This window comes from Rhinatrema bivittatum, chromosome 3, assembly GCF_901001135.1.
Source record: "Rhinatrema bivittatum chromosome 3, aRhiBiv1.1, whole genome shotgun sequence".
NCBI lineage: Eukaryota > Metazoa > Chordata > Amphibia > Gymnophiona > Rhinatrematidae > Rhinatrema > Rhinatrema bivittatum.
In genome coordinates, this window is record NC_042617.1 from 522990814 (window position 1) to 523015208 (window position 24395).

The window sequence follows — 24395 nt, forward strand, 5'->3', positions numbered from 1 at the left end:
CCTGACCCTCACTCCTGACTTCCCCCATGTCCCAGCTAGTGAATGGTGTGTGGGTGAGGGGGGGGGGGAGGATGGTGAAGTCTGAGACAGCTCCCTCCCTGCATTACTAGTGAGAGGCTGGCTTCACAGACAGGGGGGAGCTGCCTGACCCTCACTCCTGACTTCCCCCATGTCCCAGCTAGTGAATGGTGTGTGGGTGAGGGGGGGGGGGAGGATGGTGAAGTCTGAGACAGCTCCCTCCCTGCATTACTAGTGAGAGGCTGGCTTCACAGACAGGGGGGAGCTGCCTGACCCTCACTCCTGACTTCCCCCATGTCCCAGCTAGTGAATGGTGTGTGGGTGAGGGGGGGGGGGGGGGATGGTGAAGTCTGAGACAGCTCCCTCCCTGCATTACTAGTGAGAGGCTGGCTTCACAGACAGGGGGGAGCTGCCTGACCCTCACTCCTGACTTCCCCCATGTCCCAGCTAGTGAATGGTGTGTGGGTGAGGGAGGGGGGAGGATGGTGAAGTCTGAGACAGCTCCCTCCCTGCATTACTAGTGAGAGGCTGGCTTCACAGACAGGGGGGAGCTGCCTGACCCTCACTCCTGACTTCCCCCATGTCCCAGCTAGTGAATGGTGTGTGGGTGAGGGGGGGGGGGAGGATGGTGAAGTCTGAGACAGCTCCCTCCCTGCATTACTAGTGACAGGCTGGCTTCACAGACAGGGGGGAGCTGCCTGACCCTCACTCCTGACTTCCCCCATGTCCCAGCTAGTGAATGGTGTGTGGGGTGAGGGGGGGGGGGGAGGAGGATGGTGAAGTCTGAGACAGCTCCCTCCCTGCATTACTAGTGAGAGGCTGGCTTCACAGACAGGGGGGAGCTGCCTGACCCTCACTCCTGACTTCCCCCATGTCCCAGCTAGTGAATGGTGTGTGGGTGAGGGGGGGGGGGGAAGTTTTTGAAGGATACCTTCTCCCTGCAAGAATCCGCTCATACTTTAGCGTTCCTCCTCAGCAGCACAGGAAAAGCTTTCTTGGGTTCTTGGTTCAAAGCAGGCAGTAAAGAGGCAGCCATGCTCATTATCCCCTTACTCCCTCCTCTCCAAAAACATCCCCCAGCAGGAGCTGGGGTCTGAAAGGCAGAGACAGGCTCTTCCAACTCATGCAATCACTGCAACTCAGCACTTCCACAACCCTGTTCTGCATTGTTCAGATAAGAACCAAGTTAAATCCCCAATACAGGGAGGATGGTGAAGTCTGAGACAGCTCCCTCCCTGCATTACTAGTGAGAGGCTGGCTTCACAGACAGGGGGGAGCTGCCTGACCCTCACTCCTGACTTCCCCCATGTCCCAGCTAGTGAATGGTTGTGGGTGAGGGGGGGGGAGGATGGTGAAGTCTGAGACAGCTCCCTCCCTGCATTACTAGTGAGAGGCTGGCTTCACAGACAGGGGGGAGCTGCCTGACCCTCACTCCTGACTTCCCCCATGTCCCAGCTAGTGAATGGTGTGTGGGTGAGGGGGGGGGGGAGGATGGTGAAGTCTGAGACAGCTCCCTCCCTGCATTACTAGTGAGAGGCTGGCTTCACAGACAGGGGGGAGCTGCCTGACCCTCACTCAAGCAGAGAAGCCCTTCTTACAAAGCTGAGCTAGTGAGTTAAGTAGGAGGAAAAGTAATCATACTTGTGCCAGTGTGGCTACTTAAAAAATACACTTACCAACAATCAATTACATATATTTGAACTGTGTACAGTTCCAGCCAGGACCACCTTTCTAAAATGCACAGTGATTGGCAAATTCAACATGCACGTGTCTGCTAACAAAAATAATAAACAAAGAAGTTCTAGTCACGTGAGTGCTGATCATCACATTATTTTTTTTGTCAAGCTTCCAACTGTTTCCATTTCACATCCCCCCAACCATTACCTCAGTGGTAACCTTGGTAACATCAATAGATAAGAGCACAGCCAGCCAATAGGAATACATATTCATTCCTAAGTGACCTTTACTGACCTGGGAAGTGTGAACACTTTGTTTCATTTTCTGTTGGTGTTCATGAGTTTCCAGTTCCATTTCCCATCCCCCCAACCATCACCTCAGTGGTAACCTTGGTAACATCAATAGATAAGAGGGCTGCCAGCCAATAGGAACACATATTCATTCCTAACTGACGTTCAGTGACCTGGAAAGTGTCTATTTGTATCATTTTGAGTTAGTGCGCACTAACGGGGAGTTAGTGCGCACTAACTCGAGTTAGTGCGCACTAATCGGAAAAAACGATTTTTAACGATTTTTCAACGAAATAATCGTGCCAAACACGATTTTCTTCTCCTGCCACACGATTTCTATCGTTAAGACGATATGGAAAACGATTCACATCTCTACTCAGTACTCACTAGAGAGGCATTATGATAATCTCCACTCCATTCCTAATATTTGCCTTTTTAACTGCCATGCACACTGAGCTGAGGATTTCAATATATTGTCCATAGTGACTCCAAGATTCTTTACTTAGGTGGTGACTTCTAATACAGAACCCAGCATTGTGTATGTATAATTAGTATTATTTTTCCATATGTACATCACTTTGTAGTTTTCCATATTAAATTTCATCTGCCAATCAGTTGCCCCATCTCCTAGTCTCACAAGGTCCTTCTCTAGTTCATGCAATCTGCTGCTGTTTGATCAACTTCAAATAATTTTGCGTCATCTGCAAATTTGATCTTCTCTTATGTTGCTCTCATTTCCAGATCATTAATTAATATGTTAAACAAAACTGGTCAGAATACAGATCTCTCGGGCATACCTCTATTTACCTTTTCCCATTGGAGAAACTATTTAATCCTACTCTCTATTTCCTGTCTTTAACAACTTGGACATTGCCCCATATCCCATGTCTTTTGAAATTCCAAGGAGTCTCTCATGGGAGACTTTGCCAAATGCCTTCTGAAAATCCAGATACACTATATTGACCAACTCACCCTTATCCACATATTTATTAATACCATCAAAAAAACCCTAATAGATTGGTAAGATTGTTAAATCCATGTTGGCTCTTCATCATTAAACTTTATCCATCTATATGCTAGTAATTTTGTTTTTTAAGAATAGCTTCTACCATTTTGACTAGCACCAATGTCAGACTTACCAGTTTATAGTTTCCCAGATCACCCCTGGAGCCTTTTCTAAAACTGATGTTACATTGGCCACCTTCCAGTCTTCAGGCACAGTGTCTGTTTTTAATGATAGGTTACAGATTACTAGTAAGAGGTATGCAATTTCATATTTCATTTCTTTCTAAACTCTGGGGTGAATACCATCTGGTCTTTGTATTTGTTAGAGTTAGAAAGTTAAATACACTGTTTCTAGAAGGATCATATGATGCTACAAAATAATAAGCAGTATAAACCATAAGTAGCAACTGGATAGACAATGTCTTTAATCATCTATAATGGCATAATGTATACAACATCTTAAATAAATCAAAATGATCATAAGAATAATATCTCAAACATAAACATTTTTATAGTACAAAATACATTCAAACAACTATTACAGTAAGACTAGCGTACATCAAAAAAAATTTACATTCAATAAATATTCTTTATAAAAAATATCCAAGCATTTCTCAAAAAATGTTTTTACAGATGTTTTCAGTTCACTATTAATTAAAACACAGAACTTTCTTCCAATGTTTCCACACTCTCAGTCATACAGGTACTCCCCAAAGTTTCTTGTAATGAAAATTCACAAGTTTTTCAAATGTCCTCAGTCTCTCAAGCTTATAGTTAATCTCCAGGGTCCTTGTAATGAAAATTTACAACATTTTCCAAATGTCCTCAGTATCTTGATTTTACAATTAATGGTTGTTTGAATCCATTTTGTACTATATACATTTGTATGTTTGATATATTATTCTTATGCTCATTTTGATTTCTTTAAGATGTTGTATACATTATGCCATTCTAGATGAATAAAAGCATCATCTATCCAGTTGCTACTTATGGTTTTTACTGCTTATTTTATTGTTTATAAGTAGGATTTATTGTATTCTGGAGGTAGGTTTTTGTATTTTGCTATTGAGATACACTACCTGGTGTATTGTGAAGCTTTTTGTATATTATCATAAGAAGCTACATCACTTTACTCAGATATGACTTCTCATATAAAATCTTTCCTTTCTGAAGTGCCAGAGAACATCTTTAAAGTCCGAGAAAAACAAAAAATATCCAAGAAAAACAAAGTATATTACACTGTTGTGTAACCACAAGCTTCATTTCAAACCCTGCACACAAAAGAGGGTGCTTTTGTACAGCTTCCCACCCCCAAAAAATCCAAAGTTGAATCAAAAGAGGAAACCAGGTCTGTGTTTGTCTGTCAAGCTGTAAATATTTCATCATCAGGATGTAATCAGATCCATATACATAAGCCAGAATGCAAAGTTCTCCTTCTCTCCCCAGCCCGCCTTCTTCATGATAAACACGCTGCACCAAACTATTTCTTTCTTTCCTCCCTTTTTCGGAGCAACAAATAACACAAAGACTTGCTAAAAAAAAAAGAAATGTATTTCCAAAGGCAGCACTAAACCTTTGCTGCTCCTAGAAAGGTTCCATCCCTTTTAGTTCTGTCTTTGCCACCTGTAATGATCTCAGCAGATATGCCCGTGTCTCAGGTTCTTGCAGCATCATGCAGTATTCATGGAGAGGGATCATCTTGCAAGCTGCTCCCACAAACCTCCCATCCCTCACACAAGCAACTCTTTTCTCCTGCTCTTTTTTTTTTTGCCCACTTTACTTGCATTTTGACTGTGCTTTTCTTCTCAAAAGAGATCTAGGGCCTAGGATACCCTTGGGTCAAATGTGCGCAACTAACCGGTGTACGGACTTATTTTTTAAACAATTGTTGGACTCTGCGGAATCTGTGCATAATTGCAGTCTAATGGAATGAGTGGTGAATGCTACAGATAACAGAGGGATCTTGGTGTATGGAGGTACTATAGGTATGTGTTGTCTGTTAACTCATTTTTTTTCTCTTGATTTTACTCGTGTGGTCGTGGGAGGGGGGAAAGAAGATACAATGAACTAACTTAGAATACAAAAGAGTGGGGAACAAAAGCCAGAAGACTGAAGATGACAAAGGATGAATTTATAGCAACCTTCTATTCTTTAGATGCTCTCTAGTGCATTTTTTGTGTTCTTTAGAAGCAAAACATATAAGTAGCCAACATCATTTTTAATTCAAGGGTTTTTGCAACAAATAAGACTGTGTGCATTTAGCTGATTTCTTAAACAAAAAGAGAAGAAGACTTGTCACCATAAAGTTCTTTTGAATGAACAAACATTAGATATAAGAAGTCTATGAAAACTGAACATTTTCATGCAATCAAGAAGTATCGATCAGTAAATGTGTAATATATAAATACTATAAAGTAATTATTACAGCCTTCAAAATAATGTGGAAGAAATAGTAGATGCATATGAAGGAGAGCAGTTAGAGTCAGTTACATATGTAAGCACACAAGTTTATCTACATTGGGAAATGGGAGACAGATAAACTGTGGTGAATTCACTTAATTGCCTAGTTTTAATTGATTTGATTTTTACATTGATTTCATTTTTTTGATCAAATTTACTCGTAATATTAGTGTTCTTAGTGTTAAGAAAAGTATTTTCACGATTTTTGTCTGAGAGCTGTATTATCATCTGCAAAAGAAGAGTTAGAGTGATGAGGAGGAAGGGAGATTGTAAACACTTTAATTGAGAGGCAGCTAAGGAGAATTTATAGCACTTCATTTTTAGAAACTGGTTAACTGGTTTTCCAGATTACTGGAAAATCATTCTGGATTCCAAACACTACCTGTTTAAAGTAGAAATTATGGAACGCTGTAGTAACTTCCATACTGCACTAAAATAAGGCATTTGGCACATTTTCCAAAGTTTTTCCCTGTCGGCATAGATTGAAAGAAAACCCTTAATATATCACGCCCAGCAATGCATTACAGATAGGCAGTGTATATATTTTCCAGAATCTGTGGGAAGGGGTGTTGACTAATGGTTAGAGCACTGAATAATAAATCAGGGTAACTTTTAGGAAAGTTCAATTCAAAGCCCATGCCATCTTTAGACTGGAGTTAGGGCCAACTATGGCAACAAAACGCAGGACGTATTAGTCTGATTCCTGGTTTGGTATATCATTCTTGGGTCATAAGTATGGCACAACTGCAAATAGGTTCTGTAAATCTTTAAAATGTGACCAATTCCTAGGTGCTATGAAAATGAGCATAGACATTTTTAAAGAATGATTTATGCATATTGTTTTATGTTATTTTGTTTGTCACTTGCTATGAGCTAACACCTGAAAAACAAGAAGAAATTAAAATAAGACCAAACACCTATACTATGAGCTCCCAAAAATTGTAAAGCAATCAGATTGCTGCATTTTGCATAGCATCTAGTTCATGCGATAAAACACAAATCTGCCTTATTAACCATGCATTGCCTGTATGAAGACCATTTTGCATTGCCTTGCAAAATACAAGTCGGCTCACGTCAGCTTTGGGAAGTTCACTCAAGTCCAGCAATAAAGCAATTTTCTTCTTTTTTGACACCCTAACCAGTCCACCTAGTTATTTATATGACACAGCTTTTATTAATTTTAGCTTCCAAAGCTTCTTTCAGCACTTTCTATTGGCACTGAAATTACACACAAAATTCTAGGAACAACTTTGGGAAGGAATAGCTAAGGATTTTTATTAGCTAGAGTCTAAATTTCTGTTAAACGCTTTGGCATTCCTAAAAATGATACATCCAAGATATCGGAGAACAAGATTTAAGCTGTGACATCCACAGGGATGTAGAAGGCTCATGGATTTTCACTAATTATTTTTACTTCACCCCCTTGATGATGATCTTTCATATTGACAATATTGACATTATTGTAGCCTTGACTTTCCTCAGTCTTCAGATTTCAGTTACAACTGATTATGTTCAGTGTTCAGTGACCTTAACTCAGGGGTGGCCAGCTACAGTGGAGGCCTTTTTCCCTGTTTTATCCTTTATTTGAGATGACATCAACCATATTAATCCATTGTGAATTGATGGTTCTGTTTTCACTTCTGAGTATGCTTTTGCTCTATTGGATTACATTATGCTTTCATCTCAATCATTGCCAAAAATTGGCCAATATTCTCTTCACTTAATATATTTTTGATGCCACAAAATGTTCTATGCTCTGTTACAGTGGTTCCCAAACCTATCATGGTAGATCAACAGCCAATCAGGTTTCCACATGCAGTGGAAGCAGTGCATATAAATCTATCTCAGGCCTATGCACTGTGAATGTTTTGAAAACCTGACGGACCCCCCAGAACAGACTGGGAACCATTGTTTATTACAGTCCTCTCCGAATCAATTTCTAAGTAACTTACAACAGGTGCAGTAAGTGGCTTACAACAATTTAAAAAACAGATTTTATAACAAATGTATTAATAAATAAATTTTATAAAGACAATACAAAATAATATAAACATAATTTTATTTTAGAAATGTATATACCATGACCAGTATAAATGCAATAAAAGCAGTTTACTAATAATATACACAATAATAACACAAACAAAATTCCATATAATATTGATACAAAGCACCACAAACCCTGCTGACTGCATCCCCCCATCCCCCTCATTCTCCCTTAACTAAACACTCTATCCCACCAGCCCCACCCCCTTTCTAGCCAGTCCCCTCACCCAAGATCTGAAAGGGAAACAAATGAACCTTAATCTGTTTCCTAAAATGTTGAACAGTTCAATTCGTTTCTTCCCAGCATAGACAAACTATTCCAAGCCTGTAGCACCACAGATGGAAAGGCATGTGTAAAGACACAACCATAGGACAATTCCAACCTTGCCTCTTGAGAAGCTGTAAGAGAGCGCCTCAGAGCACGCCACAGTAAATTAGCTGCTAGATACCACAGGCCCATTCATATGGACACAGTGAAAGATTAGAGATAATAACTTAAAATTAGTCTTCTCAGCGATAGGAAGCCAATGTAATGAAGAAAGCAAAGGCAAAAACCCGCTCCCTCCTAGACGTCCCACATGCTAATCTTGCCGCACTATTTAATAAAAATAATGAATTCCCTATACAGAATGAAACTCAATTATGCTCAACTAGTTACTAAGCTATCTATATGATAATCAGGCTGCCTAACTGGTAATGCAGAAATGTATTTTTCAATTGCATAACCGCAGTAAATTTTCAAACATAAGGTACCTGCATACATAGTCTTTGAATATTGGCTTGCTATGTGGCTAAAAGTATGTGCATACATTTACACAGTTTTAAACAGTGACATAAAGTGCACTCATTAGTGGCACACCTATAAAACATACACATATACATTTTTAAAAATGAAATATACCCACATGGTTTCCAAACTCACCTCTGAAATGCCCTTCAGACTGCCCCTTTCCTATCTGACCAAAAGTATGTGCAATCTGAAGATACATGTGTACTTTTGTCAGCTAAAAAGTCATTTACCCACCCCCTCCACCCCGCCGGGGAGAAATGCACGTGCACTGTCAACAGCGTGGCTGCTTTTCACTGTGGGGAAGAAAGGAGGAGCCAGGGCGAGCTGGCTGATCTATGCACTGGAATTGATTTTGAAATCCCAGAAAAATATTTTACATCGCATCCCTGCCACCTGCAAAGTACAGTACATGGGATAAAAATATCTCTGCAGGATTGGCAGCTGCAAGATTTTCAATGGGAAGTTTCTAGACAAAATACACTCTCTCAACTAAAGCTACCAAAAATATTGTTCAATTACCAAATCATTAAGCAAAACCCTCGAGTTTTGGGACACCTGCCTCAAGTCCATAAACAACCTTCTATCAAGCCTCAACTTGATCCTGAACACAAAAAAGACGGAATATCTACTTATCTCACACGACGGCAATTTCACACAGCTTAACCCACTTCCTGCAACCCTTCCCTCTTTCTCCGCCGAAGTCAGAAATTTAGGAGTCCTCATGGATAAACAACTCAACTTCAAAAGCTTCATCAATAACACCACCAAGGACTGCTTTTTCAAACTCCAAGTCTTAAAACGACTCAGACCTCTCCTCCACTTCCACGACTTCCGTACAGTACTTCAGGCAATCATTTTCTCAAAGATAGACTATTGCAACTCACTTCTGATCGGCCTCCCTGCAAATACTATCAAGCCATTACAGATGGTACAAAATGCCGCTGCCAGGATTCTAACCAGATCCAAAAAATGGGACCACATCACCCCCATTCTGAAGATCCTCCATTGGCTCCCTATCAATTTCAGAATACTGTTCAAAGTTCTAACCATCACCCACAAAGCGATTTCCAACATCACACCTTTGGATCTCAAATTCCCTCTCAGATTGCACTTACCATCCAGGCCGGTAAGAGCAGCATATAAAGACACCCTCCAGGTTCCCTTTCTAAAAACAACTTCAGGATTGAGAGCCCTCTCAGCGTCTGGTCCAAAACACTGGAATTCTCTCCCTCCAGACCTAAGGCTAGAACACTGCCCGGTTACTTTTAAGAAAAGACTCAAAACCTGGTTGTTCAATCAGGCCTTTTCCCATTCAGATAATCCTCTGAATTAAATTCCTCCCGTTCCCCAGCAGTATTACACCCTTCCTATTCATTTATATCTCCTTAGTCAAAAATTTCATGTCCAGATTTTGCCCCTCTACTTAGCTCCTGTTGCCTTCACTACGGTTCACATACCTAATCCTCACCCCACTAGCCGTTTATTATATTGTACAGTGACACCCTTATATGCCCCTCTGTTCCATGATTTCAATTTGGTGCAATACCTTAGCGTCAACCCCTAGTTTTCTGTTTCTTAGTTCAAGACCTAAGCCTAAGCCTCTGCAACCACGGATGTATTATATTTACTCTCTCTGGGACACTGTTTTCTGTACAAATGTTAAATGTTGTTCTGCTTGTTTGTTGGTTAATAAGATATTTTATTATTAGTTCTTTGTAATTGTTCACATTTGAAGCTCTGTTAATGTTCTATGTAATTGCTTTCATTTACCGAAGCACTGTTTCTGTTCAATGTAAACCGAACTGATTTGTAAACCCTTACAAGAATTTCGGTATATAAAACTGTTAAATAAATAAATAAATAACCAAACCAAACTCCAGATGAAGGTCATAAAAAGATTTCAAATGTATACTCTCCCTTAATTGTCCAGTACACCAAATCCCTTTTTTTTATGCCAATGTACCCAATTTGTCATGGTTTTATTAATTTACCACAAAGGATAAATGGGCATTTTAGGAGAGATTCCATGATACCACAATAGCCACACTCTGCTAGTTCCTGTAAAACCACCATACATCGTATCAGAAACAAGAAGCAATCACACAGACAACCGTATACTGTACATAATTATTCTTCTAATAGATATTCTCTTATTTGCCCCAACATCCAAAACAATCAACACATTCATCCCAGCTTGCCAGCAGATGTGCAATGAATTCCCTTCCATGTTCACTATGACCTCAATATATAGCATCAACCTACAATACCCTTCAATAAACTATATGAACAACATTCATGTCCAACAACCTCATCCATAACTCACTGTATCCAAAACACACCGCTTTATAACTTTTATCAAATACAATATTCATAGAAAATCAAGCACTCCAAATAAGACCATTCGATTCATTAACCTCAATCCTCCCAATTTTTACTGACCCTCACAACTTAATTCATAACTACATACTCAGCAGTTCCGGCAAGGATACCCATACATCCTTCACATAAAAACACAGTCATGTTCAATTATTAAAGCATGATAAAGTCCAATGAAATCCAGATCTTCATTTTACTTCCCTCACCCCTCCAATAATGTCCTGAATGAACCATGTCAAAAACTATGTATCATCAAAATTCTTGGTCACTTGCATCCTAGCAGGGTAGCATAAACCAAATTTGATGTTAATAGATTTCAACTGGGATTTAATGGCCAAAATTTATTTTCTGTGTTGCAAAGTCACTTTATTCAGATATGGTACAATATTGATCTTCTGACCTTCCAACCTTAATGGAGTATTTATCCTCATAAGATTTGCCATACTGGGTCAGACTAAAGGTCCATCAGGCCCAGCATCCTGTTTCCAACAGTGGCCAATCCAGGTCATAAGTACCTGGCAGGATCCCAAGAGGTAGATAAATTCCAAGCTGCATATCCCAGGGATAGCAGTGGATTTCTGAAACTCCACTTTAATAATGGTTAATGGACTTTTCCTCCAGGAACTCGTCCAAACTTTTTTTAAACAAAGAACAAGTCAAATTTTAGATCCAGAAGATCAGTGACAAATGATTTTATAAATCCATTTGGATCTGTTTGCCCACCATTCTCAGAAACACATAAAATCCTGATATTGTTCCTCCAACTTGTAATATTAAGGTTCTCTAATGATTTAAAAAATTTTTACATTGCAGTCTTCCTCATCTTCTGGCTCAATTCTTCATACAATTAAATTGATCATTTAGCTCAGCCATGTCATTTTTTAATTCTGCAGTCTTTACTGAATTATCCTTCAGTAGCTCTTTCACGTACAGCAGCTCGTATATAATTAATTGCAGGGAAACCCCTGAGTTATTGCTGCCTGCCATCTTTGTAGGAGATGGAGAATCTAGCTTTGCTCTCTTAACTCTTCGGTGGACCATTGAAACAGTCATCTTTCCAGATTTGGTTGGTGCCATAATTTTGATAAGTAGTAAGCAAAATGGACTCAAAATGGGATTTACTTGTAAGAAACCTGCAGATTTTTGAAACTTATCTCTAGAGCTAATGCCTCGAGCAGCCATTTTGTCAGCAGCTCACTAGCACCCCTCTCCCCAATGTCTCAGTTCCTTTTTTATAATATGTGAGTTAAATTGCTAATAAAACTTTAATCAAAAAGCAAGGACAATTTTGTATTAATTATATAAAACTGTTATATAACTACAAATATTCACAAAATTCAAATATAAATATAACATTTTTTAAGGGAGGTTGTGTTTGTTTTGTTTGTCATATGTTTTTTGTTAGTGATGTTGATGTGCGTGTGGACCCTTTCTGTCTTTTTTTGTATTTGAATTTTTTTATTCATATTTGAATTTTGTGAATATTTGTAGTTATATAATAAACATTTTCTTTGATTATTTTATTAAAGTTGCCTTTATAATATTTGATTATTATTGGAATTGTGTTGGGAATTGTTTGTTTAAAAATTATTCACATGTATCTTTTTGTTTTGCAAGTATTATTGGGATTGGTACATTGTATAGTTAAATCCCTAATGCCAGCAGTTGAAGGATCTAGTAGAGAAACCATTTTAATTTCAGACTATACCTGCATTTCCTTGCAGCTAAACTGTGAGTGATCACAATCTAAAAGCTATTATAGAGTTTAATTCACCTTTGTTGGAAAAACTAGATCTTTCTAAATTTGAGAGAGTCTATAAAGTAAGTCTTTTAATTCAGTTATCACAGTGAAACACCTTATGCAATGATGTTCTGAAAGAAACTCTAAGATAATTATGTCATTAGTTATTGGCACATAAAGCCAAGGATAGGATTATTTTTAAGTTCTGTAAGAAATGCAAATCTGGAGCAACCCAATATTGAACTTCTGAATCAACTGACAAAAAGATTAAGCTAGCGATTAAGTCACCTAGAGGTCCATATTTAAAGCCATTTATCCAGATAACTCACAAATTATCTGGTTAAATGGCATCTTTTAAAAATCCCCCTTGTTTATCCAGCTAAAAGTTGGCCAGATAACTATTTATTTATTACCCACTTCTTGAATATGAAATTCACTGAAGGTGGTTTACAGCACATTTGAATAGCAGCAGATGAGCAAAAGGCAATTTGCAGCTTTAGAAAAGATAGTGTAATCAATTTTAAAGTAGCAGCATTCAAAGGAGCTAAACAAATACTGACTACATTGTACTGATTAAGTTTATACATATAGCAGAAATACTGGAAATTTAGTTCCAGAAATAGATACATGTAACTAATGTTTGATCGTAGTGATGTCTAAGCAGTTTGTCAAAGTATTCAAGATGATGCCAAGTGATTTAGCCGAATAAGAAAGGAGTATGTTGGGGGCATTCCGAGGCGGGGACGAGCAGGTCTAAATTTTTCTGGGAACGTATTCTAGAAACCTTTCGCCTTAACTAGCTATATTCAAAAGAATATAGCTGGTTAAGTAGAGCTATAGGATTAAAAAAAAAAAAAAAGAAGAAGAAGAAGATTCAAGTCTAGTGATCCAATCCCTTACTCCCTACCCAATCTTAAAATGCAGGATTGAGCCTGCAGTCCCCTCCCCAAAACCCCTCAAAATTATTTTGTGATTTATTTATTTATTATTCTGCCCTGCCCACTTTCCACTGCTGTCTACATGCAACTAAAATTTGCCTTCCCCAGCCCCCCTCCCTCTTTCCCCTCCCCTCCCCCCCAACCCAGCCCTATCCCTTCCACTGGCCTGGTACCTTAAATCTGTAAGATCTTCAGGCCAGTTTGCAGTAGCAACCTACCGACCCAGACCTGGAATTTCTGTGGTTGCTAGGAAAGTTATATCTTCCTTAGCAATGCTAGAAGCACTAGGCTGGAATTGTTCACTTCCAGCATAACTCTTCTAGCAACTTTAGAAGCACTGGGCCCAGGTCACAGAAGGCTGCAAAGTTTAGTTGTATTTAGACAGGACCAGGGACCAGGTGGGGGGAAGGTGGGAGACTGGCACCAGATCAAATAAATAATAAGTTTGAGGGGTTTTGGGCAAGAGGTGGCAGCTGCAGGCTGCCAGTGCCGGAGATGGTTTTCAGCGGTGTTGAGTCAGACGAACTGAACGAAATCACTGTGAACCTGGAAGATGTAGTAGGCCATATTGACAAACTAAAGAGTAGCAAATCACCTGGACCAGATGGTATGCATCCTAGGGTACTGAAGGAACTCAAAAACGAAATTTCTGATCTATTAGTTAAAATTTGTAACCTCTCATTAAAATCATCCATTGTACCTGAAGACTGGAGGGTGGCCAATGTAACCCCAATATTTAAAAAAGGCTACAGGGGTGATCCAGGTAACTATAGACCAGTGAGCCTGACTTCAGTGCTGGGAAAAATAGTGGAAACTATTCTCAAGATCAAAATCGTAGAGCATATAGAAAGACCTGATTTAATGGAACACAGTCAACACGGATTTACCCAAGGGAAGTCTTGCCTAACAAATCTGCTTCGTTTTTTGAGAGAGTTAATAAACATGTGGATAAAGGTGAACCAGTAGATGTAGTATATTTGGATTTTCAGAAGGTGTTTGACAAAGTCCCTCGTGAGAGGCTTCTTTGAAAACTAAAAAGTCATGGGATAGGAGGCGATGTCCTTTCGTGGATTACAAACTGGTTAAAAGGAAACAGAGAGTAGGATTAAATGGTCAATTTTCTCAGTGGAAAAGGGTAAACAGTGGAGTGCCTCAGGGATCTGTACTTGGACTGGTGCTTTTCAATATATATATAAATGATCTGGAAAGGAATACGACGAGTGAGGTTATCAAATTTGCGGATGATACAAAATTATTCAGAATAGTTAAATCACAAGCAGACTGTGATACATTGCAGGAGGACCTTGCAAGACTGGAAGATTGGGCATCCAAATGGCAGGTGAAATTTAATGTGGACAAGTGCAAGGTGTTGCATATAGGGAAGAATAACCCTTGCTGTAGTTACACGATGTTAGGTTCCATATTAGGAGCTACCACCCAGGAAAAAGATCTAGGCGTCATAGTGGATAATATGTTGAAATCGTCGGCTCAGTGTGCTGCGGCAGTCAAAAAAGCAAACAGAATGTTAGGAATTATTAGGAAGGGAATGGTTAATAGAACGGAAAATGTCATAATGCCTCTATATCACTCCATGATGAGACCGCACCTTGAATACTGTGTACAATTCTGGTTGCCGCATCTCAAAAAAGATATAGTTGCGATGGAGAAGGTACACAGAAGGGCAACCAAAATGATAAAGGGCTGAAGAGGTTAGGGCTGTTCAGCTTGGAGAAGATACGGCTGAGGGGGGATATGATAGAGGTCTTTAAAATCATGAAAGGTCTTGAACGAGTAGATGTGACTCGGTTATTTACACTTTCGAATAATAGAAGATTTAGGGGCATTCCATGAAGTTAGCAAGTAGCACATTTAAGACTAATCGGAGAAAATTATTTTTCACTCAACGCACAATAAAGCTCTGGAATTTATTGCCAGAGGATGTAGTTAGTACAGTTAGTGTAGCCGGGTTCAAAAAAGGTTTGGATAAATTCTTGGAGGAGAAGTCCATTAACGACTATTAATCAAGTTTACTTAAGGAATAGCCACTGCTATTAATTGCATCAGTAGCATGGGATCTTCTTAGTGTTTGGGTAATTGCCAGGTTCTTGTAGCCTGGTTTAGCCTCTGTTGGAAACAGGATGCTGGGCTTGATGGACCCTTGGTCTGACCCAGCATAGCAATTTCTTATGTTCTTATGTTCTTATTTCAAGATCAGGTGGGGATGGTGGTAAGTAATAAGGGCACTAGTCCCATGACTTTCTTTTGTTTTTTTAATCCTGCAGCTCAACTTCATTGGTTATATTATTTTAAATAAAGCTGGATTAAAGCTAAAGTTATGTGGCCATACAAGGCTATATAACTTTAAACCTAATCAGTGATATTCAAAAGATATCTGGTTATATTTAAAGTTATCTGGGTACAGATAGCTGAATAACTTTAATTGGGGATATTCACTGGGATACTTATCCCAGTGAATATCCCAGATAACGTATCCAGCTAACTTTAGCTGGATAGGCTATCTGTTTTCTTGGTTTTTGGATATTGGCCTCTCAGGGCCTAAGGTTAACTCCCTGTCTTCTGGAAAAGGATACATCAACATCAATAGACACTTTAGACAGTGTGGCCTATCAATTATGTTTATTTAAATCAGAATCCATTAGGAAATATTCCAAGAAATGAATTGATTTGTTACTTGCATTAGTGGAAAAAGTAATTTTAAGTAACTGAAAAATGGAATTTAGTAGATTTTTATCTAAGGTGGAGCTTAGTAAATCTTACACACATATATGAAGCATCAACTAGTGAAAAGGCTAAGAGAACCAAACATTGCCGTAAAGTATGGGACCCTGTGGATTGATAGCTCTCTAGACAAGAATTTTCAAGAATATTAATTCTTCTCATGCACTTCTCTTGTAGAATGGCGCACTTCCATGTGTTATATTGTTTTATGGGTGGTATCATATAATTGAAAATGTATAAAGGGACCAATTCATTCGGGATGTGCAGACAAAAAGTTTATGTTCATAAGTCCATAAGTCGAAGGTGAGGGTAAATTTCGGTCAATATGGACATATGTAGAATTCCATAAGTTGAGGCTATGTCCATACGTGCACCGGTTCCCTAAATAAAAATTTAAACCCCTCACCCTCCTTAATCCCCCCCCCAAGACTTACCAAAACTCCCTGGTGGTCCAGCGGGGAGTCAGGAAGCCATTCCTGTATTCCTTTGCGAGGAGCATGTGACGTCGGCGTCACGTCGGAGTGACGCGGACGTCACGTGATTCACCGCGCCTCCGCTCCGGGACCCCCGTTGGACCCAACCGGAACTTTTGGCCAGCTTGGGGGGGGGTCAGGAGGCCCCCCCCCCCAAGCTGGCCAAAAGTTCCGGTTGGGTCCAACGAGGGGTCCCGGAGCGGAGACGCGGTGGACCACCAGGGAGTTATGGTAAGTCTTGGGGGGGTCAGGAGGGTGGGGGGTTTAAGTGTTTATTTAGGATCAACGATCGCGATTTCCAACTTATTCAACATAGCTATGTTGAATAAGTTGGAAATCGCGATCGTTGCGCCTCATCACTTTTTTAAGTTAAAAAAAAAAAATAAGTTGCGTTTTACATATGCATTCAAAACGAATGCACACCCCTACAATTCATTAAGGTATTCTCCCATCGATAGAAAATGGGAGGAAAGATATAATGAATCAGACCCAAAGTGATTAAATAATGATTCTAGTTGCTCAAATATAGAAGTAATATTTATTAGTGATTACAAGTATCTTGTTCTTTGTGAATATGTTCAAGATTAGTCAACTGAAGAAATGATTCAAAAAAGTAAATACAACCCTGCTGAATTTGTTAACACAGAAGTAAAGAAACAGAGAAGATGTCAGCAGGAAAGGACCACTTAATCCACAGATTATGCTCATTTGTACCTGCCCACTGTGCTATCACAGGTCATATCTAATCTGGGGGTCTTCTACCTCCCTCCGTTACTAAGGTCCCTTTAGCCTGATATTCAAATAGCTCTTAGCGCCTGATTTAAGCCCACGTAAACAACTGAATACAGATTCATAAATAAGGCTTCTAATTAAGGTGCCTAAATGAATTTAAGGCTCCTAAACTGAGCTGATATAGGCCTGGACTTTCTAAGTTCGCAGAACTTAGAAAATCCGGCGGTAATGGAGGTGGGGGGCAAAGCAGGGGGGGGGGCCTGCGAAAGCCGGCAGCAATCGCACCACCACGGTGCTATCGCTGCCGGCTTTCGCAAACCAATAGCACCACCGAGAAGGGTGGTGCTATTGGCCACGTTACTGACGGCGATAAGGCTCCTTACCTTTTTGCCATCAGCGATGTCCTCAACTCCTCCCGTTCCGGAGCGGACGCCGCCCAGAACCCGCCCCGATCTAGGTATCGCACACGAAAAGTCCCTTTTCACGTGCAATACCTTTGGAAAATGACCCCCATAGTGACTTGCCTGAAGTTAGGAATCTTATTTACGTGCCCAGAGATGGAAATCAGTGCTGAGTCCCTAAATTTATGCCTGTGTCGTATTTTAAGGCACCTAAATTGAGGCCTTGTGATTTAAGATCCCTAAATTTAGGAGCTGAGTCTGGGAGAATTTTTTAAATTAAAACTTCTAGGCACTTAGAGGCCGATTTTAAAAACCCGGCGTGTGCAGATCCCAGGAGATAAGCGTGTGGCTAGGACGCACATTTTCCAAGCAGCCCGGCCTCGCACGGAAGTGCTGGGCTTTTAAAAAGAGGAGGGCCGAGGGCGGGGTCTGGGAGGGGCGAGGACCAGCCGGGACAGCACCATTAGGTGCTGGCTCCACCATCCCCACTCCTGGCCCCCAGCCGGCACGTGCAACTTTCTTCTGCTCAAAGGAGCAGGTAAGCTGTAAAACAAAAAAATTTAGAGTAGCTAGGTGGGGTTTAGGGGTTGGAGAGGAGAGGAGAGGGGAAAAGGGAGGAAGGATAGGTAGGCGGTTAGGGAATTGGAGAAAGGGCCGATCGCGGCACCATGCATTTATAACAAAATCCCCCCCCCTCCCTTTATAAGTTAGCCGGACAAACCTTGTTTTTTAAAATGTCCTTCCAACCCCTTATTGATCAGCTAAAGTTTGTGCAGACAAATCATAGCCTGCAGAAAATTAAGTCAGCCAAAAAAGAACTGGGAAAGTTCTTGAGTTTAACTTTGGCCAGTCAGTACTGGTCGGCCAAATATTAAGCCTAAAATTAAGCAGAGAACTTTGATTTAGTTTAGACTGGATATTCAGCCTGAACCCTTTTGCCCTGAATATTGGGATAGAAGTTAATAAGATAAGGTTATCCAGTTAACTTTATCCACTCAAGGCTGACTGAATATTGGCCTCTAACTGGCTACTGGAGGTCATCAAAGATGATGAACACCAGGTCTCTTTCCTGTTTGGTAACTGTTAGCTCTTCACCTTCAGAAAGGTATTTGGTGTGGGGCCAGGAGTGGGGATGGTGGAGCCAGCAGACAATTGCATGAGGGATTTGATTTTGAAATCCCCACCTATGTTTCACAGCATTGACTTTGCACCTGCTCTGATGTAGGAGCACAGGTATGAAAGTGCACATGATGTCCCCCTGTCCAGGGGGGATGGAGTCTTCTAATCTAAGGTAAGTGGGTGTGGGTGATCCATATGGGAGGGTCATTTTTTGTATTGGGAGTGGGGTCTATGCATGGTATATATGATATTTGTGATATGTGCATGTTATAAAATACCACGGTAAAACTGCATGGGGTCCCATATATGCATATATGCTGCCACATGCAGTTATTTAAAAGTTATCCTCCCTATGTGCACTATGGGGTCGATTTTAAGACCTGCACACGAGCGTCCATGTGCATGCAGTTGCCGGTGCACGCACATGGACGCGACTATTTTATAATGCGCATACGTGTTATAAAATACAATATCCGCGCACACATATGCAGTGGATTTTAAACATCTGTGTGCGCATGTGCGGGTGGATGGCCTCCTCTGCGCGTGGGGGGGGGGGGGGGAATTTTAAAAGGCCACGCACAATGCCGGCAGTAAGTCTTACCCAGTTCCCTCCCAGTCCGCTCCAATTAAGGACAGCGGCTAATGGTGCTTTCCTGGCTCACCCTGGCACCGCCCAGACCACAGCCCCTGGCCAGTCCCTTTTGCAGGGCTCGGCACTTCAGCGCATAAAGCGGTAGATTTTTTTTAAAAGCGCGATCGCGTACTTTTGTTCGCGCAGCAGGTGCAAACAAAAGTACGCTGGATTTTATAAGATACGCGCATAGCCGCGCGTATCTTATAAAATCCTGGATCGGCGCGCGCAAGGCTGCCGATTTTGGGCAGCTTGGGCGCGCCGAGCCGCGCAGCCTGCCTCCGTTCCCTCCGAGGGCGCTCCGAAATCGGAGCGCCCTCGGAGGGAACTTTCTTTCGCCCTCCCCTCACCTTCCCCTCCCTTCCCCTACCTAACCCACCCCCCCGGCCCTATCTAAACCCCCCTTACCTTTGTCCTTCGATTTACGCCTGCTAGAAGCAGATGTAAATCTACGTGCGCCAGCAGACTGCTGGCGCGCCGTCATCCAACCCGGGGGCTGGTCCGGAGGCCTCGACCACGCTCCCGGGCCGGGGCCACGCCCCCGGTCCCGCCCCCGAAACGCCGCGTCCCGCCCCTGAAACGCCACATCATTCGGCCCCGCCCCGACATGCCCCCGACACACCCCCTTAAAAAAACCCCTGGACTTACGCGTGTCCCGGGGCTCTGCGCGCGCCCTGCTCGCGTAAATTCGGGCGATTTACGCGAGCAGGGCATTTAAAATCCGCCCTAAAGGGAGTTACGCGCGTGGCTGGACCCATTCTAAAATGCGTGCGGTGCGCACAAAGCCTGGTCATGCACGTAAACCCCATTTTTTAAGCATGTGGCCCTTTTAAAATCAGGCCGTAAATGCCAAATTCAGAATTTAACACATATTGCTGTATTACTGCGGTTTAGTAAATAGGCCCCTTAAATTGTAAGCTTTTGGGAGGAAAGACCTTATAACAACATGTAATACTATGTAAATTGATAGAGCTTTATAATTATTACATTTTTAAATAGTGGCACTAATTGACATTGTATTGACTATTTCTTATAGGCAGGTAGGAAAAACTCCTCAATGGTTGGATCTGTTTGCAAGATCATTCAAAAAGTTGTCAGCTCAGACTGTGTTACTGAAAAAGGATGAATTCTTATTCTCTTTAAACCACTGAGAATTGGTTATCTCAACTTAGTACCTAATTATTAGTATAGGTTTTATCAATAATGGACTAACTTTCTTTTCAGAACACAGCTCATTCCTGGAAAGATAATTCCCTGAAAATAATACATTTTTACAGTATGATGCAAATTTAACTGGCTCCAAATCTGTCAGAAAATGTGAATATAATACAGTGAAATGTGTATCTCATTTTCTTTTACTGCAGAGTGGGCAAAGGAGTATTTTCAGCTATGAAGCTGGGCAAGACCCGTCCACCCAAAGAAGACAAGAGGCAAGGTACTGTACTGTGTTAAGCTTCCATGTATTTTGTGAATGGTGGTACATAAGCCTCCATGTACTGTTTAGAGTGATGCTAAAGTAGTCTCTGTGTGTTGTATTATCAATAACGGAACCTACATTTTTATGCATTCTGTTGTTAATGGTGCTAGATGAACCTGTATGTTTTATATTGTGCCAAAAAAAGCCCAGCTCCTTCCAGCAACCTAAACTTTAAAAACTGTCACTTCTCTATTCTCTGAACCTTCATCCCCTCCCCTGGAACCCATTGCCAGTGCAAGAGTATTAGGTGTCCTAGGCAAATCTTATACGCTTGCACCTCCTGCCTCCTACTGTCTCCATGTACACAGTTAAAAATCATGCATTTATAATAACAGATTTTGCATGAAAAAGAATATTCAAAGTACAGTTTCCTGAGGTAAAAAAATAACACAACATGTATTTTCATGCACTTCTTTGGTGCCAACCAGAAAACCCTACAAAAAATAAAAAACTTGGAAACCATGTGGCATTAGGGCTAGTGTAATGCGTGTTGGGTGTGGGCTTGACTCTCAGAAAGCCTTGAGTAAATTACAACTAAAATATAATAAACCTCCCACACCAAAACAACACTAACTAATAACTACCAGCACTTAAAAATGTAACAAGCATACCTATGAAAAGGCAACACAGAAAATATTATACCAAGTCCTAAAACACTAACACTCATATTAGGAAACAGAACAACTAAGCTCCTATAGATTCCTACACACTAGCAGAATACTTCTCCTTGATCACACATGCAGAACATAGGCATCCCAAAACAAATACAGGAAAAAGAAACCATGAAGTATAAATAGAAATGTGCAGACAAAAACTGAACTGGAAACCGCAACAAGTCAGACTCTGTATGCAGTACTACAATGGAAAAACAGAACCATCTCCAATCCTGAGACATTAAACAAGACATTAACAATTAGAGATATGCATTCATTTATTACGAATTAGGCAATTTCAACTAAATTGCCTAATTCGTCCTGGTTCGGGGGACCTGAACCCCGAAACGGATTTTCCCCGAACTTTGGGAAAAATTTGTTTTTCGGGTTAGTGTGGGGGGGAGGGGCACGTTTATTTAAAAAAAAAACAAAATACCCCAACCCTTCAAATTTACTTTTACTTTATTACAACCCCCCACCATCCCGTGGTCCAGCGGGGTCCCGCGAGCGATCTCTCCCTCTCGGGCCATCTGGCCGTCGGGCCTGCCAGGAATCAAAATGGCGCCAGTGGCCCTTTGCCCTTACGATGTGACAGGGGCTACCGGTGCCATTGGTCGGCCTCTGTCACATGGAAGGAGTAATGGATGGCCCGCGCCATTTTCTAAGATGGTTCTGTCCGTCCACTGCTCCTACCATGTGACAAGGGCCGACCAATGGCACCTGTAGCCCCTGTCACATGGTAAGGGCAAAGGGCCACCGGCGACATTTTGATTCTTGGCAGGCCCGACAGCCTGAGAGGGAGACATCGCTCATGGGACCCCACTGGACCAACAGGGCTTTTAGTAAATATTGGGGAGGGATCGGGATGGTGGGGGGGTTGTAATAAAGTAAATTTGAAGGCTTGGGGTGGGTTTTTTTCGATCCGTTTTTTCCGATTTGTTTTTTCTATTCCGTTTCGCTGAAAAACAACCCGCGGGAAAACAAATTTTTCACACGAAGTGCCCGAACCGAAAAACCGAAGTACCCAACACAGAAAAACAAAGCTCATCTCTATTAACAATAAAATCAAGAAAAATAATAAATACATTAATCACAATAGAATAAGCATACTAATAAAAAGTATATTTCAAAGCAGCTGATGAATAGAAGACCCAATAATTAACAACTCATAAACAATTTGTTTTACATTTCTCAGACACCAATAAAATATTTCAAAACAGCTTATTCATCAAACAGCATCTAAAAATTAAAACTAATAAGGATAAAATAATTCACACTCTCAATACCTGAAAACGTTTGATTTCCAGTCACTCTGAAATTGTTGTGGATTAGTGAGAGAGGGATGCATAAATGTTCACCTCCCTATCTCATAGATACATATCTATACATACACATACATACATACATATGCTCTTCCCTCATACACAAATTTGCTTCCTCTTACATACACATGCTCACATACACATGCTTCTTCTCTCTCACACACATTCTCAGACTCTTACACATGCTCTCTCCTTCATACCCATGTTCCCACACTTACACACATGTTCGCTTTTACATACACATACATACACAAATACAAGATCCTTCTCTTTCTCACATATACATGTTGAGACATATGCTCACACACATGCTCAGACACACACATGCTCACAAACACGCATACATTTTATTTATTTATTTTTATTTATTTAAGGTTTTTCTATACCGGCATTCATGAACTTGTTCACATCATGTCGGTTTACATAAAAAACAGGGGTGTGAAGAATACAACCAAGAACATAAATAAATGTGATGAAGAGATGCAGTTACAATTAACAGGGCTGATGAACTTGGATAGGAGGAAATAAAAAGAGATAGGTTAATTAAATACAAGAGTACAATATATATATGTTTATGAGCATACATGCTCACAAACATACATGATCAGATACATACATGAAGAGAACACCCTATGCTTTGATATCTCAACCTTTCCTGATATAAACTCCAGAATGAGAGGTGTTTTGTATATTGGTTTTGTACTAATAAAGAATTTTTGTTTTGCTATTGTGCAAGTGAATACATACTCTCATTTATGTTATTGATGATTTAATTATTATTTGAGAGTTATGTGTAATTTTACCCATATTAATTCACCAAATATATTCCTCACCAGGGTACTATGGGGAAAATTGTATAGTTACAAAAATGCAATTTGGTTTCACTGGTTTTACTTTTATATCATTTCAAATAGCCACACATTCAATCAAATCACTTGGACTTCTATAATTTAATTTTAGGACCCATATGCAAGGAGTTTGTCTATCAATCAAACTCACAATTGGTTATATGACCAGTAAAACCAGTGGAACCAATTTGCATTTTCGTATTAATACCTCAAGATTACTGGAGTACACTGTGGGGTGTTTTTGGGCCAATTTTTGTGATTAAAATTGTGTAGTGCCATCTCCTGTCAATGGCATTCATTTTTCAGGACCTTTGTTTCTAATTAGCTGAGTTTGTGAACTGGTGTCTCTAGGAGACTGTGCCCCCCAATCCCGGCTTCCATTCCATCAGATCTGAAATTATAAGGAATCAGTAATGGAGTCATGTAATAATGGAGTCACAAGCTTATCACATTTATTACTCACTCTGGGGCGGATTTTCAAAGGCCCGCGCGCACCGGCGCGCCTATTTTGCATAGGCCGCCGGCACGCGTAAAGCCCCGGGACGCGCGTAAGTCCCGGGGCTTCCTGTCGGGGGCGTGTCAGGGGCGTGTCAGGATGACACGGCGTTTAGGGGGCGGCACCGTGGGCGTGGTTTCGGCCTGGGGGCGTTCCGGGGGCGTGG

At 40.9% G+C, this 24395-nt stretch overlaps 1 protein-coding gene across 7 annotated transcripts in view; it reads left to right on the forward strand.

Annotated features, from left to right (window-relative positions):
* The window catches only part of OTOF (otoferlin), a 773648-nt gene that overhangs the window by 530652 nt on the left and 218601 nt on the right, over positions 1 to 24395 (forward strand). For all 7 annotated transcript variants that reach the window (XM_029596247.1, XM_029596250.1, XM_029596249.1 and 4 more), the window contains one exon: positions 20798 to 20868. In XM_029596247.1, the coding sequence (XP_029452107.1) occupies positions 20798 to 20868 (71 nt within the window). The remainder of the gene's footprint in view (positions 1 to 20797; positions 20869 to 24395) is intronic.